At 40.1% G+C, this 24,165-nt stretch overlaps 1 protein-coding gene across 3 annotated transcripts in view; it reads right to left on the reverse strand.

The window, feature by feature from the left end:
- GPR146 (G protein-coupled receptor 146) overlaps positions 1–22,975 on the reverse strand; it is a 29,614-nt gene extending 6,639 nt beyond the window's left edge. Inside the window, exon 1 of one of the 3 annotated variants that reach the window (XM_034065555.1) lies at positions 22,934–22,975. Coding sequence is in view for 1 of the 3 variants with exons in the window: in XM_031045613.2 (XP_030901473.2) it covers positions 414–459 (46 nt within the window). In the remaining 2 variants the exon portion in view is untranslated. The other 2 variants (XM_031045614.2, XM_031045613.2) reach the window with 2 other exon arrangements.
- Between the last annotated feature and the right edge of the window lie 1,190 nt (positions 22,976–24,165).

Consider the following 24,165-nt stretch of genomic DNA (forward strand, 5'->3'; position numbering starts at 1 on the left):
GCTTTGATTACTCCAGACTGAATTACATCAGCCACAGAATACCTGCCTGTATATTGTCTCAGAAGATCAACAGTCTTTGCTACTGTGCTCTGTATTTTATAGAGCAGGTGAATGTCTGGTTTCACAAGTGTTCTAGTAATTACCACATTTTTCTGTATGTCCTTTAACTGCAGTTAAATAAGACAATTCTATATTAATGGTATATATGGTTGGCAATTCATTGTGTTAAATAGTAACCGTGCCAAATTGCAAAACTTCAACTCCAAAATTACAAAACTTACCTCCAAAATGACTGGGAATAAATTCCAAAGTAAAAATATTTTCTGAGGAAATTTTGTTGATGATTTCTAATTTACCAGATGTGGTATTCTGGCCACTAATGCAGAAATCACCCATTTTAAATGGTCACTTACCTCTGAAGGCACTGAACCTGTTTGCTGCCCGGGCCCAACTCAGCATTTCTTACCCAGCTGTGTCTCTTGTCATTTTAAAGGCAGTTGTGTCTCCATAGACCACGGCTGGGTAAGTCCTTCCGATGCTTCGAGCGCAGTTGTTTTACCCGATCAATCAATACTAAACCCTTTCTCCAGTCAAAAGTACATTTGCAGTCCCAGGTTGACTCTGTTGCATAAGTGACTGCTGCAGTCCTCTTGTTTACTGTGGCCTGACTCGGCCTTCCCTAATGCTTCCCCAGGTCTTGCCTGATTTTATACTTATGTCACGCTGAAAATTGAAGTCAGAACTCCAAGCGTAGAAGGCAAGAGCGTCCTGGCAGCTGCCGCTCGCTCTCCAGCCTGCCTTTCCCACGGCCCCAACCTCGGCAGCGCTGCTGTAAAGCCTCTTACCTTTAATTCACGTTTCACATTCCTCCGCGTTACCGGATCCGCACGCCTTTGATAAGCAGCGTTTCCGAGGAAGGAAGCTGCCTGCACAGCCCTGTCGTGTTTCGCTCAGAGAACATGGTGATCGCCTCCCACCAGCGCCTGGGCAGCGTGCGGCTCTGCGCGCCTGCCTGCGCTGCACTTGTTTTTGCTCTATAACTTACTCACAAGTTTCTGCTTGGCTTGGCAGGCGGCAGGCCCCTCCCTTTCCCTGTTTACAGCCAGTTTGAAGAAGTGAGAGGCTGTGCTGAGAGGGGAGTGAGCTGCTGGATCCGGCTCAGTTTAGTCTCTGGGTTTCAGATTTACTACTTAAAATACACGGGCTGCCGGAGCCCACAGGTTTGCTATGGTATTGTCATCTGCGCTGGGGTTCTCTGGGGACGTTGGAGGGGCTGCTCCATTCCCTTCAAGTGCAATCAGCAGCCCAGTCAAGAGCGTGGGTTTTATTTAACCTGGGATGAGAATATATAGCTCTGAGGTTTCATTTTTATAGGCCATATATCCTAAACAATCAGTATTTAAAAATCAGTGGACAGGTGCTGGTGCTGCTTGCAAAGGTGAGCTTGCTTGTAACAGAAGCTAGTAGAAAAGGTTTCTGAGCATTTACTTTCAGTTTGGAGGTTCTCTGGCATTCTGAAAAGGCTTTACAGTGTGAGCTGCGTTTTGTGATGGGGTTATGGATTCCATTCTGCCTCCTTTTTGAAAAGTTGAAAAGATGATTGTTCTCAACAGTATTTGCATGTCACTCTCAATTAATGGATGCATTTATTCTGTGTAGACTCTCTACATCTCTAAAATGAATCATTTCTTAAAAGAGTTTTTGAACTGTTGGTGGGTAATTCATCTAATTTATCCCATGCTGAATTCCATTCTGTGGTTGTTGATTTATTTATATGGAACCTTTGCAGATTAATGAACTAGTTACCATCTTCAAAGTGTTTTTAACTGACATTGTCAACCAAAGCTGAGAGCTGCCTTTTTCAAAATAATTAGTCTTATATTTAAAGATTCTGAGGCTTTATTCTATAGCAAATAGACACCCATGAAAACTCTCTTAATTAAAAAGCAGGTGTTTATGGGACAGATGCCAGAGAAACACTAAAAGTGGTTATTCAGTTTGTGTTAAGTTACTCTGATTGCAGTTGGAGTTTTTTTTAGGCAAGGTCTATACTTCGTGGTTTGTATTTAATAATTCATTATGAATATTGTAAAACTCAATGCAACTCCCACATGGTAGGAAGTTCCTATACTCCTTTTTGATACATAGTTCGCAGATAGAATTGTGTATGTACTATGGATAGCTGTTACAAACTGGCATCAAGCCTTTACTGCCTTGAAACTTTAGGAGGACTTGAATCATCCCAGGTTCACTGGGGAAACAACAAGGTTGGAAAGGTATTAGTGTAGAAGTACTTCTAGAATTCAGGTACTCCAAGCACCCATTTCTTTACATGCTGTAGAAACTGAAGGTGGTTTTATATAGATACAAATTTGCACAAGGTACTTAAGAAAAATTTCTTAGAACACTGCACAAAAAGTTAAGAGCACTTGGTTGCAGAGATTGTTTTAGAACAAAATACATAAAATGAACTTTTAATTAGAAAAATTAATGAAGTGCTGCTGCCTTATATTACAGAGTTCCTAGATACAGTCTGTTTCCTCAGACATTTTCATTCATACTGCAGCACCAAGTTGCAGAGCAGGTTGGTTAACAGTTTCAAGCATGACCATTCCACGCTCTGATTATTTTATTTGACTTAAAAGCCCCAAACCTTTATCCAGCTGTAGCAGTATGTCTTGTTCTGCAGATTTTTTTTGTTTAGACAATGATTTGTCTACTTGGTCTGTTATCGTCTGTATGCGATATAGCTCTTATCTAGATTACCGGGCCTCTAAATATGTGTTTTCACAAGCTGTAATACCTTTATAAACCATACATGGCTGTTGCCAGTGAGGTAAGTCTCTAGACAGGCTTAAGACTCTACTTTCATCAGGTCTTCTGGAGTTCTCACAGGATCTGTTAATTCTACAGAGACAGAAATACCATAGGGGATGGCTGAGCACTGTGCAGAGCTTTGCTGCATGGCACAGGTTTGCTTCAGATCAAGACTGAGGAAACTGAAAAGCTTGGCCAGAAGTGTTGCATATGTGAATAAACCATTGTTAGCTACTCATGAGCGTTTGAAAAGTGCTTATTGAAAGTGTTATGCTAAATATTACTTACGGATTATTTATTAATATTTTTAGTGTGATTGGTATTTCTGGAAAACGGCATACCTGCAGTTAGTTGTACCTCAAGGGGAACACACTGAACTCTCAAGTGTGAGAGAATGAAGTGTCACACTGTTGTTACCTCTCAGTCTGGGTAGCATGACATATTTTCAGGCTTACTAGCTTATATACATACCATAGGGATTAACAGAAAACTTGTTGACTGGATATGCAGAAAAGTAAAACTAGATTGTCCAGGTTAAATGTGAGGGGAAAAAAACACAGCAGTGCAGGCAAGTAGGTTCCAGAATATACTTTCCTTATGCAGTTGATGAGTTGCTTCTGTTTACAATACAATGATACAGCTCAGATAAAATGCTTTTAACATTAGTGGAGAAGAAACTCCTGCATGATTCTGGGTGCTAGGCTGAAAAACAGGCCCCTTCAAACCCTATCATTTATGTCTTTGTGGTGCAATCATTGACCAGTTTGGCAGGTGCTGTGTTTGTAATCAATAGGTGTTCTATTTTGCAGTGCAGTTAATTCAGTGCAGTATATTGTGGAAGAGGTCATGACTAAATAACAAGAATACCTCATATAAAGTAGCACTGAAAATAACTCCAATTTCCCTTTGCAGTAGTAACTTGCAGCATAACAATAACTACAATTTTTTAAAGAACTCCTTTGTCTATTGCCTACTTGTGTTAAATTCTTCACAATTTGAGTGCTGGGAGCCCATTTCCAGCTTTATAGCTTAGTGTCTTCCCCTGATCTGGTGTAATTCCTTAAGTGTTCACTCTGTCCAGACATAAAAGGTTATGCACATTTCCCCCCTTTTGCTGTTTTTTAAAAACCCTTGTTTTTCACATCTGCCTTGCCCTTGTTTTTATCTCTCCCTGATGACTCGGTTACAGTTAATGCTGCACCTCCCATCATTTGCTCATATGACACATATACGGTATCGTAGCAGATTTATCACAAGATTTCTAAGTATGATGCAGTTTCACCTCTTAATTCTTCGTTACCTTTCTCATCGGAAATCTCTGGCTGTGCTTAGGGGAGTCAAGTCAACAATAAAAATGAAATTCCCAAGAACTGTAAGGGTGTATTTCTGTTGCAGGTTGAATGAGTACAGAGATACTCATGCTTCTGGTCATTGTGTTTTGCTTTGGTCATCCTTTGAGGTTGCTCACTCTGCTTTCCCAGAAGTTCTGACTATGTCTTTCCTATATTTCATATATGTCTCCTTCCTGTAGCCCTCTCTCTCACTTGCCAGGTGACCTTTTTATTGTTCCACAGATGTTGGCAACTACTGTCACTTGTTTGTTCCTTCCATTCTGTAAGCACCGTCTTTGTAGTAAATCACCTGCATAGCAGCTACCTGGTCATCCAGATCCGCTTGTGCTGTGATAAACTGCTTACTGCCCCTGGCCTTCTTTCTTCTGTGTTAACCTTTTGTTTACATTATTATTATTATTATTATTATTATTATTATTATTATTATTATTATTATTATTATTATTATTATTATTATTATTTAATTCCAGATAATAGAAAACTATTAACAATGTCAGTTGCACATTTTGTTTCTATTTACATTGTTCATCTCTTTGGGAATCTGTATAAGGCCATGGTCAGAAGCAAGTCTCTGCAAATTGGTGGCTGGTAAGCATCAACAAGTGAGTTCAGATACTCCTTTGGTTTGGAAGAAAGAGGAAAACTTGATTTTAGGATATGGCCACTGTTTCCCAAGATGCACATCTTCTATATATTAGGTTAGAACTGATCAATTTATGTCTTCAGAGTTCATAGACAATTGCTCACAACAACATGTGTAGCCATCAGCAATGGATAACTGTTCGCTTTCTTTCTCTTTCCTCACTCCCCCTCAATTTTTAAGCAGCTTAAAGCTTATGAGAACAGATAATACCCACCAATAAAGAAAGACAAAAAAGATCAACTACTCTGGAAACCATAATAAAAACTGCCCAAGGGTGTTTTTAAGAGCCTGTTATATCTGTTGGAGACTGGCTTTGTGGTAGTGGTGTTTAAGGTTGTAATAACTAAGTGCTACAGGGTAGAAGAGGCAAATGAAATTCCTGCAGAATGGGGAGACTTTAAGTTCTGTGAAGAGGAGACAGTTCAACATTAAGGGCTCTAAAGCATTGCATGGGAGGAGTCCCGTGTTCAGACACAGATGCTATCTGCCAGGCACATCTGCCACTCCAGATAAATCCTCCTCTTCTATGCTGTTTATTCCTTTGTAATGGAGCCTCTGCAGGAGTTAGGCTGTCAATGGCTGTGCCCTCCTTGCAGCTGCTCAGTGCACTTTGTGCACTGGAGCTCTGCATGGGTTAATGCAATAAACCCCATCAATGTTTTGCTAACATCTCGCAGTACCCCAGTATCAGATGAGTGTGACTGGTCTCCTGCTCCACCTCTTCCTGACTTAGCTTTATCACTGAATTCCGAATGAGCTTCCATATGGAAAACCTGACAAACCTTTTCTTTTATAACACTTATGTGCTGTGAGAAGGAGTTCACCATAGAGTGAACAGTGTGGCTTTTCATACATCACAGATGTGTTGTGGGTTAAGATTTCATTACTGCAAAAAGTGAAATGCCTTATTTTTGTGCAGTTCTAAAGATAAGGTATTCCTTCAGGCAGCATGAATTTATGCAGCAGTTACCTTTATTCATCTACAAGCCTTAGCTGCCTTGGTTTCGGAAATGAGATACATTTCTGAGATGCCCAGCTAACACTAAGTAATGCTTTCCTTAAAAACTGAGTCGTATGAAAACCAAACCCCCTATAGTTTTCCTGGTATTCATACTGGCTTCCAGTAACTTATGGTGTGGTAAATAACAGGAATAATTAGAATGGATGTAATATTAGAGAATAGGCATCATTAGATGCTTTGGGTTCCAGATTTTATAAAGGTGATTACTTGGAATACAAGAAGTGTCAGCTTTTAAGCATTGGCAGAGTAGATGGTGCCTTTCAGTGGTGGAATACAAACAGCCAGGTAGCACCACTGTAGTTCCTGGTCCGTGTTTTCAGAGCACTTGGAGGCTGATTTTCATGCAACTGCCCTACTTTAAAACTAAGTGACAACAAACCTGATAAGATTCAGTATCAAGATGATTGGAAGCTGCTACAAAAACTTAACCTGTGGCAGAATTTCCACTGTGGTTATAACTGGTGAGCAATAGAAACCAAAGCACATAATGAAAACATACAGTTCTGTTTTCTTGGAGAGCACACAGGGCCCTCAACTGTAACAAATACTTTCATTCAGTTTAAAACCGAAGGTAAGTGGAAGTTTCTTGCCATATGAAATACTTTAGCTCTGTGGATCTATCAAAGATTACAGGCACCTTCAGAAAGCATTCTTGCTGTTGTGGTGGTGATGTTCAGAGTAGCTGGGACTTAATGGATTTACACTCTTTTTAATGAAGGTATTCAGTTCATTTTTCATGACTTAAGGAATGCAGTACACAAGGTGGGTGATTTCATTGAAGGATCTTTCTTATATGGTAATCATCAGCATTTAACTGTAAGGTTTCCCCCTTTGCCAGTAGCTACAGACACTTAAACTGTGGAACAGCAGGTCAGTTAAGGCTGGCTTTGGGGAAAAAGTGTTTATGAAACTGATTTATGTTCCTTTCTTTTTTGTAAAGTTCATCAGATCATAGAATCATAGAATTATAGAATAGTTAGGATTGGAAAGGACTTCAAGATCATCTAGTTCCAACCCCCCTGCCATCATAGAGATTAAATCAGAATTTTCTGCTAAAGCTTTTTTAATGTTTGAGAAAATATTATAAGATAGTTTTATGGTATTTTTTTTTAGCTAGTTTCTCTATTTAGATCTGTTACGAGATAGCAAGTGGCTACATCCCTGCATTTCTAGCATTTTGGAGTTGCTGGGGTTCCAGGTAAGGAAACTTTGTGAAATGAAGATTCTGCTTCTGGTCCCTGTAAATCAGCATCACTCTAGTAAAGAAGACAGATTCTTGGCAATCAGAATTAATGCAAATTATCCCTATTCTAGATAGTGCAGACTGAATTTATCCAGGGACTGAACGTCAAAGGCGCACCGACGCTGCTGGAATTACTCAGTAAATGAGTTGGCAGGGTGGAAATAGCAGCTCTTATCTTAACCCACTGTTTGTTAGCTTCAGCCGCGCTTAGGGCTTCTGACAGGGAACACGGCTGAAATTTGGCAGCACGAAAACATTCCCCACAGATACTTTGCTGCCAGTTGCAAAGACTGACAGGAGGCACAGATGGTAGTTTTCCTGGAAACTATAATATAATGCCATTTCCTATTAGAAACACCAGTGAAAGCTGACCCTCTGACTTATCAACAAGACATCACGTTGCCCATGTAGGAAACTCTTGCGAAACAAACTCAGACTGCAGGGACCAGGTTTCCAGTAAATGCAAAAATATTGACATAGTTCTTTCTCAGATAACATTTGCGAGTATGAAACTGCTTGGAGTTTAGAGTTCGAAGAGAAAATCGTCCCTCAGCAGAGTTGCTGAAATGACTTCAGAATGTGTCACATCCATTGGAGATAAACAGATATCTTTCTGATAGTTGTCAGCAAGTCTAAAACCTCTCATTCTTGCAACTCCTGTGGCTTTTAGTTTCTATTGCTTGGTGAAGGGCATATTTTCTAGCTGCCTCTTGGATGAACTCGCATATTTGCTGATTGCATCTTATTCCATTTATAATGTCTGAGTAAAATATTTTGCATTCTAGGTGAGCCACTATAATACTATTCCTGATATAAGGGTGGCTATTATTAGGCTGCAAGATTTGGAGTAGGGATTTTAGTTTACCAGGGGCTTGAAATTAGTTAAGAAGCATCTTACTGACATGAATGGGTTCTGATTTTTCCATCTATTGCATGTCATGTGCCAATCTCTGATCCCCTTTGTCAGTCACAGGGTTTTTTACCCCTTATTCATCAATATTTTCTGCCAGTAATCTTGATTTCTTACAAGGCTCCCCATTGCCTCTGTATGGAATGACCCTTCCATGAAACTTGAAGTCAGTGATAACCTTTAGCACTTTCTGTTCTAGGATGCTGCCAGAGGCTTTGACACTTTAGTCCTTGGCCTTACTTTCACAGGTGTATGAGTGGGGATGCTTCCCTAATTATTCTTAAGTGTTATTCTTCCAGCCCAATATGAGGCTGGGCAAATGCTTTTCAAGGGGAAAAAAAACCTCCAGAAATAATTTTGGGGGAAGAAATGTTCAAAGGGACCTCTGTAAACCAGGGCTCTCTAAACCGAAACCAGGACTCTTTCGACCTAAGGTCTGTCATTACAACCATCTGTGAAGTTACACCTTGATTATATTACTTCTGTAGCAGATTTTGTTACTTCACGACCTATACAGAGCCTTGATACATAAAACTGCACTGGGTTTGCATGGCAAGGGGCTACAGGGGTGGCTTTAGTGGGAAGCTGCCAGAAGCTTCCCCCATGTCCAACAGAGGCAATGCCAGCCAGCTCTAAGACACACGGACAGGGCCAAGCCCATCATTGAGATGGGGAAAAAGTTGCTGCGCCGTGGCAACTGCAGCTGGAGAGAGGAATTGAGAGCATGTGAGAGGAACATTGTGTTGGAGAAGTTTGTGGAGAACTGTCTCTAATGGGAGGGAAAGAGTGTGAGGAGTCCTTGCCTGAAGAGGAAGGAGCAGCAGAAAAAACGTGTGGTGAACTGACCACAACCCCCATTCCTGTCCCTCTGACCACTGGGAGGGCAGGAGGTGGAGAAATTAGGAGTGAAGTTGAGCTTGGGAAGAAGGGAGGAGTGAGGGGAAGGTATCCTGCAATTTAGTTTTATTCCTTATCCTGCTCTGATTTGATTAGCAATAAATTAAGCTAGTTTCCCCAAGTTGAATCTGGTTTGCCCATGACTGTAACTGGTGAGTGATCTCTCCCAGGGCTGCTTTTGGCCCATGACTCTTCTATTATGTTTTCTCTCCCCTGTCCAGTTGAGGAGGGCAGTGACAGAGCAGCTTTGGTGGGCACCTGGTATCCAGCCTGGGTCAATTCACCAGAAAATTAAATCTATAATCTGCTTCCTCCTGTGCTAATGGGTGTAGGTTTGACGAGTAATTAGTTTGTCACAGAGCCAGTCTCTTAGTAATGATTGATAAACGGTTGTTTTTACATAGCCCACACAGGCACAGGGTGTGTATGAACAGTAAACTGTGGTTTGTAGGGAGCTCACTGGAGCCTACTCACCTCTCTTCACTTAAATAAGCCCTACGTGTTTTAGCTGTTGTGGAAAATATGCAGAATATTCTGCTAATCTCTTATCTGATGTTCAGACTCTACATTCAGAGGCTGACATGGATCATTCTGATGTGCAGATCACAGCCACAGACATTCACCTAAATGACTTTGTGCAAACACTTGATTAACTTTCTTTCATCATTTCAGAATCAATCTAAGTTCTGTTGGAATCTGTGACACTGATGGGGCCAATCAAATACATGAAGGACGTGACTCTGGCATGAGAAAAAGGTTGCTGCCTTTTTTGTGCTGCTTTAGCTTTTCTATAAGAAGGACATAAAGTTCAGCTGACAAAGCCCTAAAGGAAAGTAGGGCTTCTGCTAAGTACAGTAGAAAACAGATTTGCAAATATCATGGTGATTAGCATAGTTAAAAATGCTTATGGAGGCTTAAAAGGACAGCAGTCATTCTGCTTAGTCAAAGCTTCTCCTGAAAGCAGTTAGGAAATGTTTTGCTGCTTCGAAGTTTGCCTTTGGCTTACCTTCTTTAGAATATAAATGAAAATGAAGTTTAATTGTGATTAATTAGTTAATTACTTACTGCTGTGTCTGGTAGCAGCTCTGCAGTAATATTTCACAGTACGGTTTGCTGTTTTACTACTCTAGGAATAGAAGATTCATAAATATCTCACTTTGAGGACTTTTTTGCTTTACTGAAGACTATTTAGATTAACTTTTGATCAATTTCCTTGCACTACTTGTGCTATACTGTTTTACTCCTAGATTTAATATACAGAAAGATTGAAATCTCATATTCAGAGCAATTAATAACAAACTTAAAAGCACATGCTTGGTACATAAAGAAGCACTAAATGAGAAATCCAGCCAATGTGCAACAACATGAAAATTGCTACAAATAAGAAAAAGCCTAATGCAGCTTTCTTTCAGACAACTAGATAAAAGTAGGAGCAAGACAAACTTGAACAAGGACATTGTCCCTAAAGAACTGTTATCTAAAACCTGAACATCGGTTTCTAACAATGGCGCTATTCATTTTCACTGACCCAAGGTTTATATGCATTAATGCAAATTGGTTTTAGGCTCTTAAAAATAGAAAGCAGTCCAAAAGGTGAACTTCTTAAAATCTCACCTGGGAGGCAGTGCCTTCTTGTTCCTTCAGGGCTGGCAGAAACATTTTGCCCATCAAGTGAGACCCTTTTCAAAGTGAGCTCAGCAGAAACTCCAATATCTCATGTCTCTTGAAGGAGTAAACAACGGGAGAGCTTAGGAAAAGACCGCTGACGCCGCTGCACTGCCCGGGGTGGTGGCACTGGGCTCTGTGTATACATGTGACTTCCCCTGCACATACATACACATAATCCTTTAAGCTTCAGCTGCACGCTCGTATTGGTGCAAAGGGCCATTGCAAAAGCAGGGGGCCTGATCCTGCCATAAGGACTGTTCTGCATACCCTGCTCATAACGGTGAAAAGGGCTTTCAGGGGTATTTTTTTGGAAAGGGCCAACTGAAAGGGCATTACTGTGGTCTGAGAGCAGTTCAGCCTTCAGTGTAGGTACGTAATGGGAGACAAATAGTGGCTGCATTGAACTGGGGGAGCTGCTTGGTGCAAGAAAATTGTACCATAGGAGTAGCGTTTCTGCAAAACTGTGCATGTTATTAGTAATAAATCCAGAGCAAGATAAGCTAAACTGGCAAAAATAATATGTTAGTAACATCTTATTTTCTTTAGAGGGATTCATCACAGCTGTGTTTGTCGGGAGTCATATCCCTTCCCAGCTTTGAAAAACAATGCTATTTAGCAAAAGCCTGTAACATTCACTTGGCCTCTGGAGAGTTTAGACAGTAAGCAACACTAGACCTGAATAAGAGCCAGTGTGCGCTTTAGAAAATACTTTACTATAAACCTCAGAATTATTTTAAGCATTCAAAAAGACCATTTTAATTATAAGAAAGAAAACCCAAACATGTAAGGAAAGTGCTGCTGTATCATCTGGCTTTAATGAGATGGTAGGTAGGGAAATGTAAATTCTTTCCATTTAAATAAAAAGCATGTAATATCATGATTCTGCCTGCTTAGCTTGAATACAAATAGTCCTTAAATAATTTGCCTTTTAAAACCTTAATGAAGAATTAATTTATTATGTTTTCTTTCCTCCCCATAGCAGTAAAGTGGAATATCTCCTTTTACTTCTCAACCAGAAAGGAGTTGATCCCTAAAATTAACAAAGAACTTGTCATTCACGTTAGGCATGTATGTAGCATCGTATTTACTGTATGCGATATACGTGTGTTTAGTTGCTTAATTTTATTCTTACAGTATCTTGTTAGCTAAACCATCAGAATAGGGCTCTAAGAGAGACTCTAAGGTTAACACCTGGGAACTTTGATTGTCAGTATTTATGATCTAAGTATTTGCCTACATCAGTTATTTTTCTGTTCCTTTTGGCTAAGCTTTTATTGTTTATATTAAAGTAAAATAACCCCAAGTCTCTATTTACAATCCGTATAAGATAGCGGCTCTGTTTGTAGGTCCCACGTTAAAATTTTCCATTGAATGCTCTATTGTTGGAGATTGGTCAAACTGTTAAATAAACAAGCCCTTCTTCAATCTCAGAAGTAATATTTCTATGAGGAGACAATGTGGGGCAGGCCAGGATTATGCTTTTTCCTTTTTTAATGGTTTGTAGTATTTCATGCTTATCACTCATTTGGTTAAGCCGTTCTATGTGGTTTGCGTTTTGAAATGCAGAGCAAAGCCCTCAAACGCTGTCGATTTACATTTGATAAAATACCAGTGACAGTTGAGCATAGAGTTTAAGGTGAAGTGTGCTTTCCTTTTGAAACTCAGGCCTCATAAACTTTAGCGTTTAGGCTTTTTGCAGGAGAAAAATGCGGAGACTGGGAGACGGAATTGTGCTCCTTTGGTCTCCAGGGAGAGTGGAAGGTAATAATGTGGCTCCTTCAAGTCTGCTGCTCTCTTGGTTTTATAGAGGCAACTGCTCACTCCTATAGGCTCCACCAGTCCATCATGTATTCAGTTTGCAGTGCCCACAGCCTGAAAGTTTCTATATTATCCTGGCTGGGGTTCTCTCACATGCTTTCCCTGAGGCTTATTTGTAAAGATCCATAATCCCCTACACAGTTATGCTTGTCCCTAGGGTAACCTGGGGTAGTTGTGGGGCAGAGGAAACCGTCATGCTTTGACCAAAAGGTCTGAATCTTAGCAATATCTGCACTTGTAGAACTTGGCCAGGTATTTCTTGTGGCAGAAGACCCACAGGAGTTTTTGCTGACACTCAAGTCCTGCACACACAGCTGCAAGGGGACGGAGTGAAAGGGTGAACAAGGATGTTTGAGGTTTACTTTAGCAACTTAATTTTTAACTCTGCCTTATTGCAAAGTAAGCAAGTGCCAGCCTCAGGGAAGGTGGAGCCTTTTCTGTGACCTGCCAGGGAAAATAAGCCCATGCTTAAACCACCTTTAAACACAAGCCAGTTAATTTTTGTGTGCACCTGGTGCAAGTTCAGCTGGACAGGAGTCCAGTATGAGTGTGAAACACACACATAACCTCATGCACTGCCAGTAAGCAGCAGGGATCACATTAGCCTTGGAGTCTCCATTTCAGATGCAGTACACTGTTGCTATACTGATACACTGAATTAAATATGCCAGTTGCCTGTCCATCCTCCTCCAAATACAGTTCTCATTGCTGATGGTTCTGTGAATTCAACGCACAGTCCTGAAGTTCATAATTACAAGTAACTCTGTTAATATGAAGGTTGTATTTGAGCAGCGCAGGTTTGTATTTAAAGAATCATTTGTAGCGGTTCAGGTGATGAAGTTACCATGGATTTGAGATGCTGATGTTTCTGACACGCTGTCATGTTTGATTGATAGATAATTCAAACTACCAGAGTTGGTAGACAATTGATAGACAATTGATAGGATTTTTTACTTACATAAGCTAGATAAGAGAAAACCTAAGAAGTTCTGTTCAGTTTTCTTTGGCAATACAGTGACTTTCAGAAGTTCATCTTTCAGCTATGCTCTCTGCAGTAACTTAGGTAGAGTTAGTGATTCAGATGGATTAAACAAATCACAAGGTTAAAGTGAAAGTAGTTATTTGGGACTGTGGTTGCCAGAATATTATTTTTATGAGTTGAAGTGGTTTTGTTGAAGCATCACTATGGCATTAGTGAATTAGTGGGTGTACTTTTGGGCCCTTCATGCCCATGTGTAAATTGTTTATAAAGAATAGTTATTTGTGTAGAAGAGTTGTTCATCTAAAAGGATTATCCTAAATATTCCTAAATATGCTTTTATCTGCAGCTGAATTAATGGTACCTGCAAAGAAAAGCAAAGAGTTGGTGGTACATGATAAAGGGACTGTGGTGTGGTCAAGCATCTCCTCATTGCATGGGATATGGTCAGCCCTCACCAAGAGTTCTTATTTTTCAGTACTGTAGATGTACACTAGCGTAGATGTAAGATATAAGGGGTCACTTGGAGCATTGTGTGCAGTTCTGGTGTCTTCAGCATAAAAATGACATGGAACTATTGGAACAAGTCCAGAGGAGGCCATGAGGATGATCAGGGGACTGAAGCACCTCCTGTATGAAGACAGGCTGAGAAAGTTGGGGCTGTTCAGCCTGGAGAAGAGAAGGCTGTGTGGAGACCTCAGAGCAGCCTGCCAGTATCTGAATGGGGGCTATAAGGGTGCTGGGGAGACTCTTCATTAGGGACTGTAGTGATAGGACAAGGGGCAATGGTTTAAAACTTAAACAGGGGAAGTTTAGATTGGATATAGGAAGGAAGTTCTTTACCGTTAAGGTGGTGAGGTACTGGAATGGGTTGCCCAGGGAGGTTGTGAATGCTCCATCCCTGGCAGTGTTCAAGGCCAGGTTGAACAGAGCCTTGGATAACATGGTTTAGTGTGAGGTGTCCGTGCCCATGGCAGAGGGGGTTGGAACTGGATGATGTTAAGGTCCTTTCCAACCCTAACTATTCTATGATTCTATGACTGTTTATCTGTGGTTTATCTTAGTGTGAGTATTCAGCAAGTTCATATTTGGTCATAACGTGTCTGAAAATGTTTTGGTAATTGCTTAAAGTTTAACTTGAATGTGCAAATCAGCTGAAGTAAGCACAACTTACTTGCAAATTTTAGCTTAGTTGCTTTAGAGCTGCCTTTTATATGAGCACAACTTTTATACCCTTTCATTTTTTTTAATCTGCTACAATATTTCAGGTTCTAAGAACTTTGATGGAAAACTTTTAAAGGCGACCATAATTGTGCCAGTGCTGCAACCCCATTAATCATGCATTCGTTCTTCAGAACCAGCGTCTCTGCTTTGAGAAATTCAACCAGCTTTTCCCTAAGGGCTGCTCGTAATCATGCTCTGGTGAAACTCGCTGCAGTAGCTGGATGAGCTGGGGCCCCGATAGAATGGCACAGCCTCCCTTCTGGTGAGGGTGAGGGTATGGGATGTGTGTGTCTGCACCTTCCTGGCTTGGTTTCCAGAATGGACTGTGAAGGTGCAGCCTTTGAAGGGGTATCATGGGTGCGTGAATGTTATTTTTCTGTGTCAGCTCTATCGTTACAGGAGCCTCCAGCAAAGAGAGGGTCAGTGGCAAAGAAGTTGGAAGAGCAGCGATAGCACCTGGGCCCATTGCAGGTCCTTCCTCTGCTGACTTGACTCAGGATCCTTATGTGGTTTTAGCAAAAATCCCTCAGAGCTGCTAACCCAGCTAATTCAGAGAAGCTTTCCAAAAGGTTTTAGAGCTTGTGATTAATTTCACAGCATTTATTTTGAAAAGACTGCAGTTCTGTTTCAAAAACATGAATTATACTAAAAAACATAGCAAAAATCCTGATAGCTGTATACAAATGGGAGTGATAATGGGCAAGGCAGGAATATTTGCACCTTTTCTAGTCAGTAGGCTTTTAAACTTGGTCTTCTTTGTGTTTGGCTTCTAATTTGGATGGCCAAACTGCTGAAATTCACTGTTAGATCATTGTTTGTGTGGATGTATTAGAGACATATTCCGGTGCATCTGTGTGCATCTTTTGTCTCTGCATACTTTGGATAATTGTATTAGCTATTGTTTAACAATGTCATTAGACATTAAATCAGTTTATTTAGCTGTTGTGGGCTAATCCAAACATACAGGATATATCACACTGCTCCTGACCTTTTCCTTTTACCGGGCTTTCAGTAGCTCCTTCCTGAGCTCTTTCGGACCTCAGGTGGTAGGCATGGAGCTTTTAACCCTCTGGGTGTATTTTGTGAAGGCTACAAGATGGGCTAAAGGCACTACAGCTCACTTTGCAGCACAGGAGAAACAGGAGAGGAGATGTATAAGAAGGGAGTAAGTCCAGGGCTTTACTGTCTTCCTTAATAAACACTTGAGTGCATTCTCCCCACCCTTTAAAAAAGATGTAAAGCATCAAGTTTGCATGCTCAGTACTGGCAAGCTAGCAGGATTTCATAGTCAGGTGACCATGACGAGCTCCTAGCTTCTAAAATCTGCTTGATTGGACTTTGCTTGTTGAAGAACCCAGATTTTGGTGAAAATTATTGCACAGAGAGCTTTTAAGATGAGGCTGCATAGTTGAAGAGCTATTTCTTTTAAAGTGTATGGAGAACGGAGATGGAGTCAAAACATCATTTCCTCTAGTTGTCCATTTTACTTTTGCTACTTTTGATCTGTGTTCATTTAAAATGAAATCTCTACCCCCAACAGATATTTTGCTAACATAAATCTGTTGTATTTGCTATTAATAGCTAATTTTAAAGGGAAAGAAAAAAAAGCCAGAGGAGGAATGCAAGAAAAACGTTGACCTCAATGAATAAAAATCGCACTCTTTGTACTATGAGAAAATGAGATAATTATGGCTATAAAATCCTGTGCTCAGAGAATGAAAATAAACAATGCACACGCTATGTGGAAATGGGAGAGCACCATTCCATTAGGACAGATCCACTGAAATCTTTTCTCCATAGTAATCCTTAATAATGTGGGGCTTTTTTTAGTTAAGGGCTAAAACTGTCCTGGAGAGTGTTCCTGGAGTTTGGCAGCAGCGCAAGAGGATGGTTTACAAACATTCAACACCAGGAAAATATTTGGGAACCAGTAATGGGATGTTTGGCTGCTGCTGTTATGAGCAGCGTTAGATGCACTTTTTGTTTCATTACAGGCATTTGGCAGGTCAGGGGTCCATTTGTCTGTTAACAAATGTCATAGGATCATAGAATAGTTATTAGGGTCCACTAACCAGCCCACTTTGCAGTCATTCTGTATTTAATTTTAGGCTTACTCATATTTTTGGGGGGGTGGGGAAAAAGTGTTTTAAAGCCCCCCCCATCAGAACAAAGGGTTAAAACATCAGTTAAATACAGTACAATAATACTGCAGAGGAGTTAGAGCCATTGTGACATTTGACTCTGTTTCTAGATTTTAGAATTAATTTTCCCTTTAAGCTAACTGGTTTTCTTAGGTTGTTCAAGTGTTACTCAAACCGTATCAGATCAGTCTGTAACGTTCAGCATTCAAACCAAATCAGATCAGTCTATAACACTCAGCATTTTCTCCAGAGTGTCTGAAATCCTACTACAAAGAGTACCTGCGTCTTAGAGTCTGACACCAAGTAGAAATAAAAGGCTTGAAGTAACACCACCACTAACTTGCTGTAATTAATTGTATGTTTCTGTACTTAAGCTTGAAGGGTGGAAAGTATTGCTGTAAAGACTACCTACAATCCCAGTGAGTGTGCAGCCGCTTATGGTGCCACTTCAAAGAGAAACACCCAGAGGAGCAACAGAAGGGAAGCGGCTTTTGAATTCCCTCAGTTCCTTCTGGCAGCCCAGAGCTTGCAAAGGAAAACAACCTAGAAATGGTGATTTTCTTTTGTGTTAGTTACATAACCAGCTCCCAGCAAATAAAACTGGAGGTGGAGCAGCCATACAAAGATCCACTTAATAACCTGTGCCTCCCATTGCTGCTAACAGAATCTTACCTGACTTTATTAGTTTTTCCTTCCTGGCTAAGGGAGATTCCTCTCACTGTCTCCAGACAAAAGCCTGGTGAAATCCAGGAGCTGGTTGTAGCTCTCAGTTGCACTGGTGCATGTTTTGAGATTTAAGCCTTTGCAGTTACTCCAGATTTACACCTTACAGCTGAAGCAGTCAAACATAAATGGTTTTTGCCATTTGTAACTTTACAGATTCCTCTGTGTGAAGTACTGCTGTATTTGATACTAAATAGAAACAAGTACCTGAAAATGGAAACTATTTTTTTTACAAGTGCTCTGGCTTTCCTTTAGGATCAGTTGAAGCTCCAAGAATTGTGCTTTCATGCTGATCAACCTATGCTATTTTTCAGCTTTGCCTTTGCAGTTGTGCTGTAGCATCCATTAACCTGCATCCAAGATGCCGGCTTGGTACTTTGTTGCAGGAGGTGACAGCTCCAGCTATTCAGTATCCTGTGTTTTGGCAGTTGTGCTCTTTTCCTCCCTGTCCATGTAAGCCATCCTCCCAGCTACACACCATACATTGACATAGTCAGCTGGATTGTTGGTGTTGCTGTCTCTGTCTCCCTCATTATTTTCTTCCCAAAGCTCTACTAATGGCCTTGTCTTGGCTTTGGGACTTCAGTTTGATTTACTAGTTTGAAATTCTGGAATTACATGTGTGCTGTTTCATTGTCTTCAAGTGTCAGCTCTAACACCACTGCAGAGATGTTACAGTGTCATCATCTAAAGGATGATTAGGAGACCGGTTTGAGGGTAGCTATTACTAATGATACAATAGGTAAAAAGGATCAAGAGAATTTATGCATTTGGCAGTTCTTTCTGACCAGTTTTACACTTACATTCTGTAAAACTAGACCTGGAAAGAGGGGACTTGTAATGAATATGAAATTCTGAAACATCACCTGTGCCCAGCTTCTGCAAACTTTATTATCTTTACCTCTGTAAGAATTAAAAGTCAGTTCATGTAGTCCAGAGCAGCAAATATTGTCAGACAATGTGTAATGGAAATTCATAAAAGCCAGTATTTAACATCTTGAAATGAGAAGCATCCAGGATAATTTTTGAAATCACTTCACTTGAATCTGGTGTATGTTACAGCAAAATATGAAGGTAAACATTAAGGTATTTTCATCAGGTGGCTTTAAATTAATCTTTGGATTTACTTTAAAAGAAAATGAAGAACCTTTGAGTAATGGAGCAGCAGGGTGCTCTTCATCTTGCTATAACTCTAAAGTATGACACTGGGAGAAAAAACACTTAGAAATAATTCCATTTCCATGTTTAAAGCCCTCATTATTTGAGTCCAGAATGCTTTAAAATTGTCTGGTTTAGGCCTTGATACTGCAAATTAACTTTGGATAGTAAGATACATATACAGCGGCAGAACAAAACCCCACTGGAGTTAATAGGTTTGAGTTGCCTGGGGTTCTGTCTCTTAGGGCTGTTTGCAGTGCTTTTGTTTTGGTTTAGAATGCTTTTTCCAACTGAGTATATGATGTTACATTTATGACAGATGAGTAGTACCAAACTTCAAACCATCCGACAAAGTAGCCTTCCTTCACTTTGTTTAGGAAGATCTCTTTGATTCTGTTTGCATTTAAAGTGCGTTGCTGGATAATCATGGAACATGTGTCTGTTTAAACCAAATTCAAAGAGTATCATGAACTGACACCTGCTTAAGTCTTTAATTAAAAGTGGCTTAATCTCTAACAATCTCTACATACATAAGCACAAAGTATCTGCGTTTAATGTGTACTTTGAACTGCCATTAATTTAGAAATCAAAGATTTGTAAATGAAGCACAGTATGCTAGACATGATGATGTTTGACTGGAATCCCTTCTTGTTGGCATAGCCTAGTTTTCCTGCTGCTGTCAGCCACTGGAAATACACCCTTATTAAAAATTATGTGGAGAAGGAAAATATAAAAAGAAGTCTGTCTTAGAAAATGTGTGTGCATCTACTATGTATAAACCATATTTAAAAGAGGCAAATATATACAGTGGGACATATGATGGAGAATTGCTCCTCCTTGGAAAGATCAGGGGAGGGAATACTGTTTGTATTTCCAGATGTATGTATGCTATAGAAAGAGATGTATTTTCTGTATTTTTCCCAACTGTGTGAATTTTGCTGAGATAATGACTTAAAGACTGATCTTCGTTCAGTTAATGTTTATGAATGTTAGTTAATATTCTCTTTTTCAGATCTCTCAGCTTTCCTCCTCCAAAAGACCTCACTAATGTTCTTGAAACAAAGGTATAGAAGAGAAAACGGTGGAGGAGAGATGGATAATGAAAGCAGCCCCTGGCATGGCTGTGGATGGGAAGGTGGCACACATACCAAGCCAGCAGGGTGGAGTGGGAGGATTCAAGGGAATCCTTAGTACATGTAGGGAGCATGGCTTGCACAAGCTGAGGAGCATGTAACCTGTTTGACATGCTCATCTTGCCTATCTTGAATTATGGCAGTGTCTGCCATGTATGTGTTGAGTTAAATCGCTAGCAAAGATGTGTGGAAATACATCTGGAAAATTGAACATTCCTGAAAAACATTTCAGAGCTGATGTTTGAGTGTGCAGCAGTAAAGGCATTTACTTTTGACCTCCTGCAGAGCTCACCAAAGTAGTTTTGGGTAAGACAAGACTACACAAAGAGCTTTGGCTTGATTTAAATGTGGGTAGTTGTGCTTTTAGGATGGAGACTTAAGTTCTGAAAAGTTAGGTGTTTGTTTGGGTTTTGTTTTTTGTTTTTTAAGAAACTTTATTTTCCCTTATACTATGGTTTGTTTATAATGCTGGATTTAAAATATTTGGGGTATTGTTTGGGTCACTATTACCTACTGTTCATAAGTGCGTTCATATTTGTACACCATGATACAAAGAATCCAGTGTGACAATTGATGGATCATGGCACTTCACCCTTAGACTGAGTGTCTCTACAAGCTGCATTCAAGGAGAGGCAGAGGAGGCAATTAAAGAAGTCTTTTAATTGTGGCACAGGTATTTGACTATGACATTTACTGATAGCTGTTGTCATTGCATGTCCAAAACCCAGTAAGGTAAATCTGTATTTCCCTCTTTTCTCCTGTCTGAACTTTGCTTCAAAATGCTGCAACCACCAGTGGAAGATTTCTATGATTTCAATTGAGAAATTGGGAATCTGAGGTTAAACACTATCCACTGCTGGTTTTCTATGATTATTTAAAAGAATTACTGGACCACAGTGTTAGCAAACCAATATGCCTGGAATTATAACGGAGCAAGAAAAGCCAACAGTCTGAGTAAATTCCAGATACATTCTGTTTCTGGTATTTAAAATCTCAACTATTATTTACTGGACTGAATCCATCATGGAATAGTTCTGGTTGAAAGGGGCCTTAGGAGGTCTTCTCTACAAATTCCTGCCCAAAGCAGGTCAGCTATGAGATCAGTCCAGCTCCCAGAAATCTCTGAGAATGGAGACTGTGCAACCTCTGGACAACCTGTTCCAAATCTTGGTTGTCATAATGGTAAAAAAAAGATATTTCTTTATATACTGGAATCCATCTGTTCTTCAACTTAAGCTGTTGTCTTTTTTCATCCCACCATGCATTGTTGTTGTAAAGAGCCTGTTAACTAAGCCTGTTTTAGGTGCAACATGGTGGTTGTTAGTTCCACCCAAAACCTTCTCTTCTCCAGCTTGAACAATCCCAGTTTCCTCAGCTTCTCATCACAGGGCAACCATTCCTGTCCCCAGCTATCTTGGTGTCCTTCCATTCAACTTGCTCTAATTTCCTGGAAGCTTTCTCAAATCAAAGGGCCCAGACCTATTACCAGATTGGTCTTCATGCAATGAAAGGACCTTTTTGTAATTGTTATATGGAGGCTTACTGAGATTGTTGTATGTTTTGTATCTGGCCAATGGGATCAAAGTTTTTTTGTTGACTGTGTACCTTAGGGGAGCCTTTTCTAGGCCAACTCTTAAGTTTTGGGATAATGGACTTCTTAAGAATAGCCCCTGAAGGGATGGCTGCCCATGGAGCTTCATACATGTAATGGGTTTATGATTGGCCTTCAGTGACAGATTTAAACTAGAACCTTATAGCTGATATCTTACTCCTCTCTGGTTTTATACATAGATTTTAAGATTAGTGTGGTGGAGTATATTGAAAGTAATAAAAAACAGACCCAGAAAAATTGTTGCATGTTTTTAAAAAAAATAAAAATCATAAAATGAAAGAGGAAGTGCATCATTTATTATAACACCATGTAGACTAATGAAAAACATACTGCAGGCTGGAAATTTGTGAAGAGCTGAACTCAAAAAGTTTCCATTCCCAAAAATGCCTTGGGGCCTCTGGCTGTAAGCCTGGGGCTGAAGAGGCCCCATGGTAAACTGACATAAAATATAACTACTTCATAAACATCCAGCTCCTGTTTCATAATAGTTGGAAATGAGTTTTTAAAAAGTGTTACCTATTGATACTGACTGCACTTTCCCCAGGTAAAAGGGAGGCAGTGCATTTATGACTAGAATGTTAAATTGGGGTTAAACACTGGGGAGATGAGCACTGGGCACAAAAACATTATGTTTGTTGTACATAGGAGAGCATGAAAAAGATGGAATGGCTTGCTGCGAGGAACAGAACAGCGCTTGGTCTGGCAAAGCTGATACTAACATTAAGTTATTCCTGGCTTCTAGTCCTTTGCTCATTGACTAGACTGGGGTGAACAAGTCACCTACTCCCCACCACTGCGAGCAGGTGCCAGCCCTTGCCCTGGAGCACATTCTTCAGGCTCCATTCAAATACACCCTCAAAGTTTGAGTATTGATGGTGTTTGCAGCATCAGTACTCAGGTGGGTGGTATCGGCTGTTTGGAGAAGACCAAGTTTTGTGTGTCTTTCCTTTTAATCTGTTTGGGTTTCTTAAAGGTCTGTCTTCCCTGTGGAGTTACCCGAAGCTGGTTGACTGCGTGTTGGCTTTGCCTTTCTCCTTCTCCCTGATGGGCCCTTGTCAGTATGTGAAAATCATTAATGTGGGCTGTGGGCTTTCGTAATGTGGCTCAGTGATAGAGGAGTGGGAAGAGCATTACAGCCTTGACTCCTTCTTCACATAGATTGGCAAGCAGTTTGGAGAAATAATGCCAGTTAGAACCTTCCAAGGGCTGATGTTCCTCCAGTCTGTTTCTGCAGTTCTTCTTGATGATGGAGGTTCTTCTGCCTGGCAAGAAACCCTGGACTGCCTCAAAATCATGGATAATGGACTTCTGTGAAGTCCAGATTTCACAACTGTGTAAAAATGTAGTAAATTGTGTGTATCTTTGTATGAGATCACTTAGGTCACTGGTTTGTGATCTCCAAGAAGGACAACCTGGAAGTACATAATGCTTGTCTTGGCTAACTCTTCAGTGAGGACTTAGTAATCCAGTGCATTTTCACAGAAGTAAATAGCAGGTCTAGAAGTCCCAATTTGGGTAAATATTTTCACTGTTTAAATTGATTAAGTAAACATATACAATGATGGCCACAGTGTATGTCTATAGCTGTACTTACATGAGGTGCAGCCCAGGAGAGTGTCAGCCTGAGATTCAGCCACTGGGAGGAGAAAAGAAAAAGAAAAGGTGAAACAGTTGTCTGTAAGGGGCTGAAAGAAATGAAAAGACAATTTCATCAATTCTGATAAATACAGATCACTTTAATTTTTCTTATGTCTCACTCTGCCATGTTCTGCGTAGCATTTACAATACACAATGTTTTCATCCAGTGATTAGAAAATCTACAACATGATTGGGCATGTTTGGTGTTGAATTGCTGCGTGTACTGACTTGACTGAGAAGTTAATAGAATTAATGTATCCCAGTGATGATGTTTTTATTTACATTTGCGAGGTGAGTTGAGGATCTGGAATTAAGCTGTAGATTGGTCTAAAAATAGAAAAGTAACTTCCTCCTCATTGAGAATGTCAGTCTTGGTGGGTTAAAACTGACACCTAACAGTCCTGTTATGAAATACTTGTCATGTAGTATGATACTATGATAAACGTCAGCTGGGTTTGTTGTAGAAAGCAGTGGGTTTGGCATACTGTGTTACACTTACTCACTTGGGTTGCTGAGTATAGATTTGCTCCTTTGCATGCTTTGGGGAAAAAATGATGGAGAACCAAGCATATTTTATTAAATAAGAAGTGTAATATGTCTGACCACTCAGAATTTCTAACAAGTATTTCAATATGCAGATGTAGCTTATCAAAAGGAGAAGAAAAATTCAGTAAAGCACTAATTTCCCTATCTTACAATATATATATATATATATACACACAGGTATATAGGCATTATAGAAGTTTGAGTGTTTTAGCTTAGATACTTGGACAGCAAGAGAACTTTTAAGAATAGATGAGTTTTCCCCTAAAAAGAAAGATTGTCTAGTTCAAGGGTGCTGAATTCTGACTGAATTTTGAGGTAAGCAGAATACTTTATTGGGGGAAAAAATGGTTTAAGATATCCTGTGCCACTTCATTCTTCTTATAGTTAAGTTTTACTGAGAGGTGCAGTAATGGCCTGTACAGATCTGCTCTCTTTTTGATTCACATTTTCCCCTCTCCTTTTCTCTGCTCCTAGCAGTGGTTCTGGTTTTTACTGCCTCGTGTTACAGTCAGAGCTCCCCTGCTCTGCCTGGCCTCTCTTTGCCCTCGGTTTCACATATTGCGGCTGGCGTGTAAGGACCCAAGAAAAATAAACAGTGCAGCCAGTATTTTGCTTGCAATTTTAGTTTCATAATTTGATGAA

This window comes from Melopsittacus undulatus, chromosome 8 (assembly GCF_012275295.1).
Source record: "Melopsittacus undulatus isolate bMelUnd1 chromosome 8, bMelUnd1.mat.Z, whole genome shotgun sequence".
Classification (NCBI taxonomy): Eukaryota; Metazoa; Chordata; class Aves; order Psittaciformes; family Psittaculidae; genus Melopsittacus; species Melopsittacus undulatus.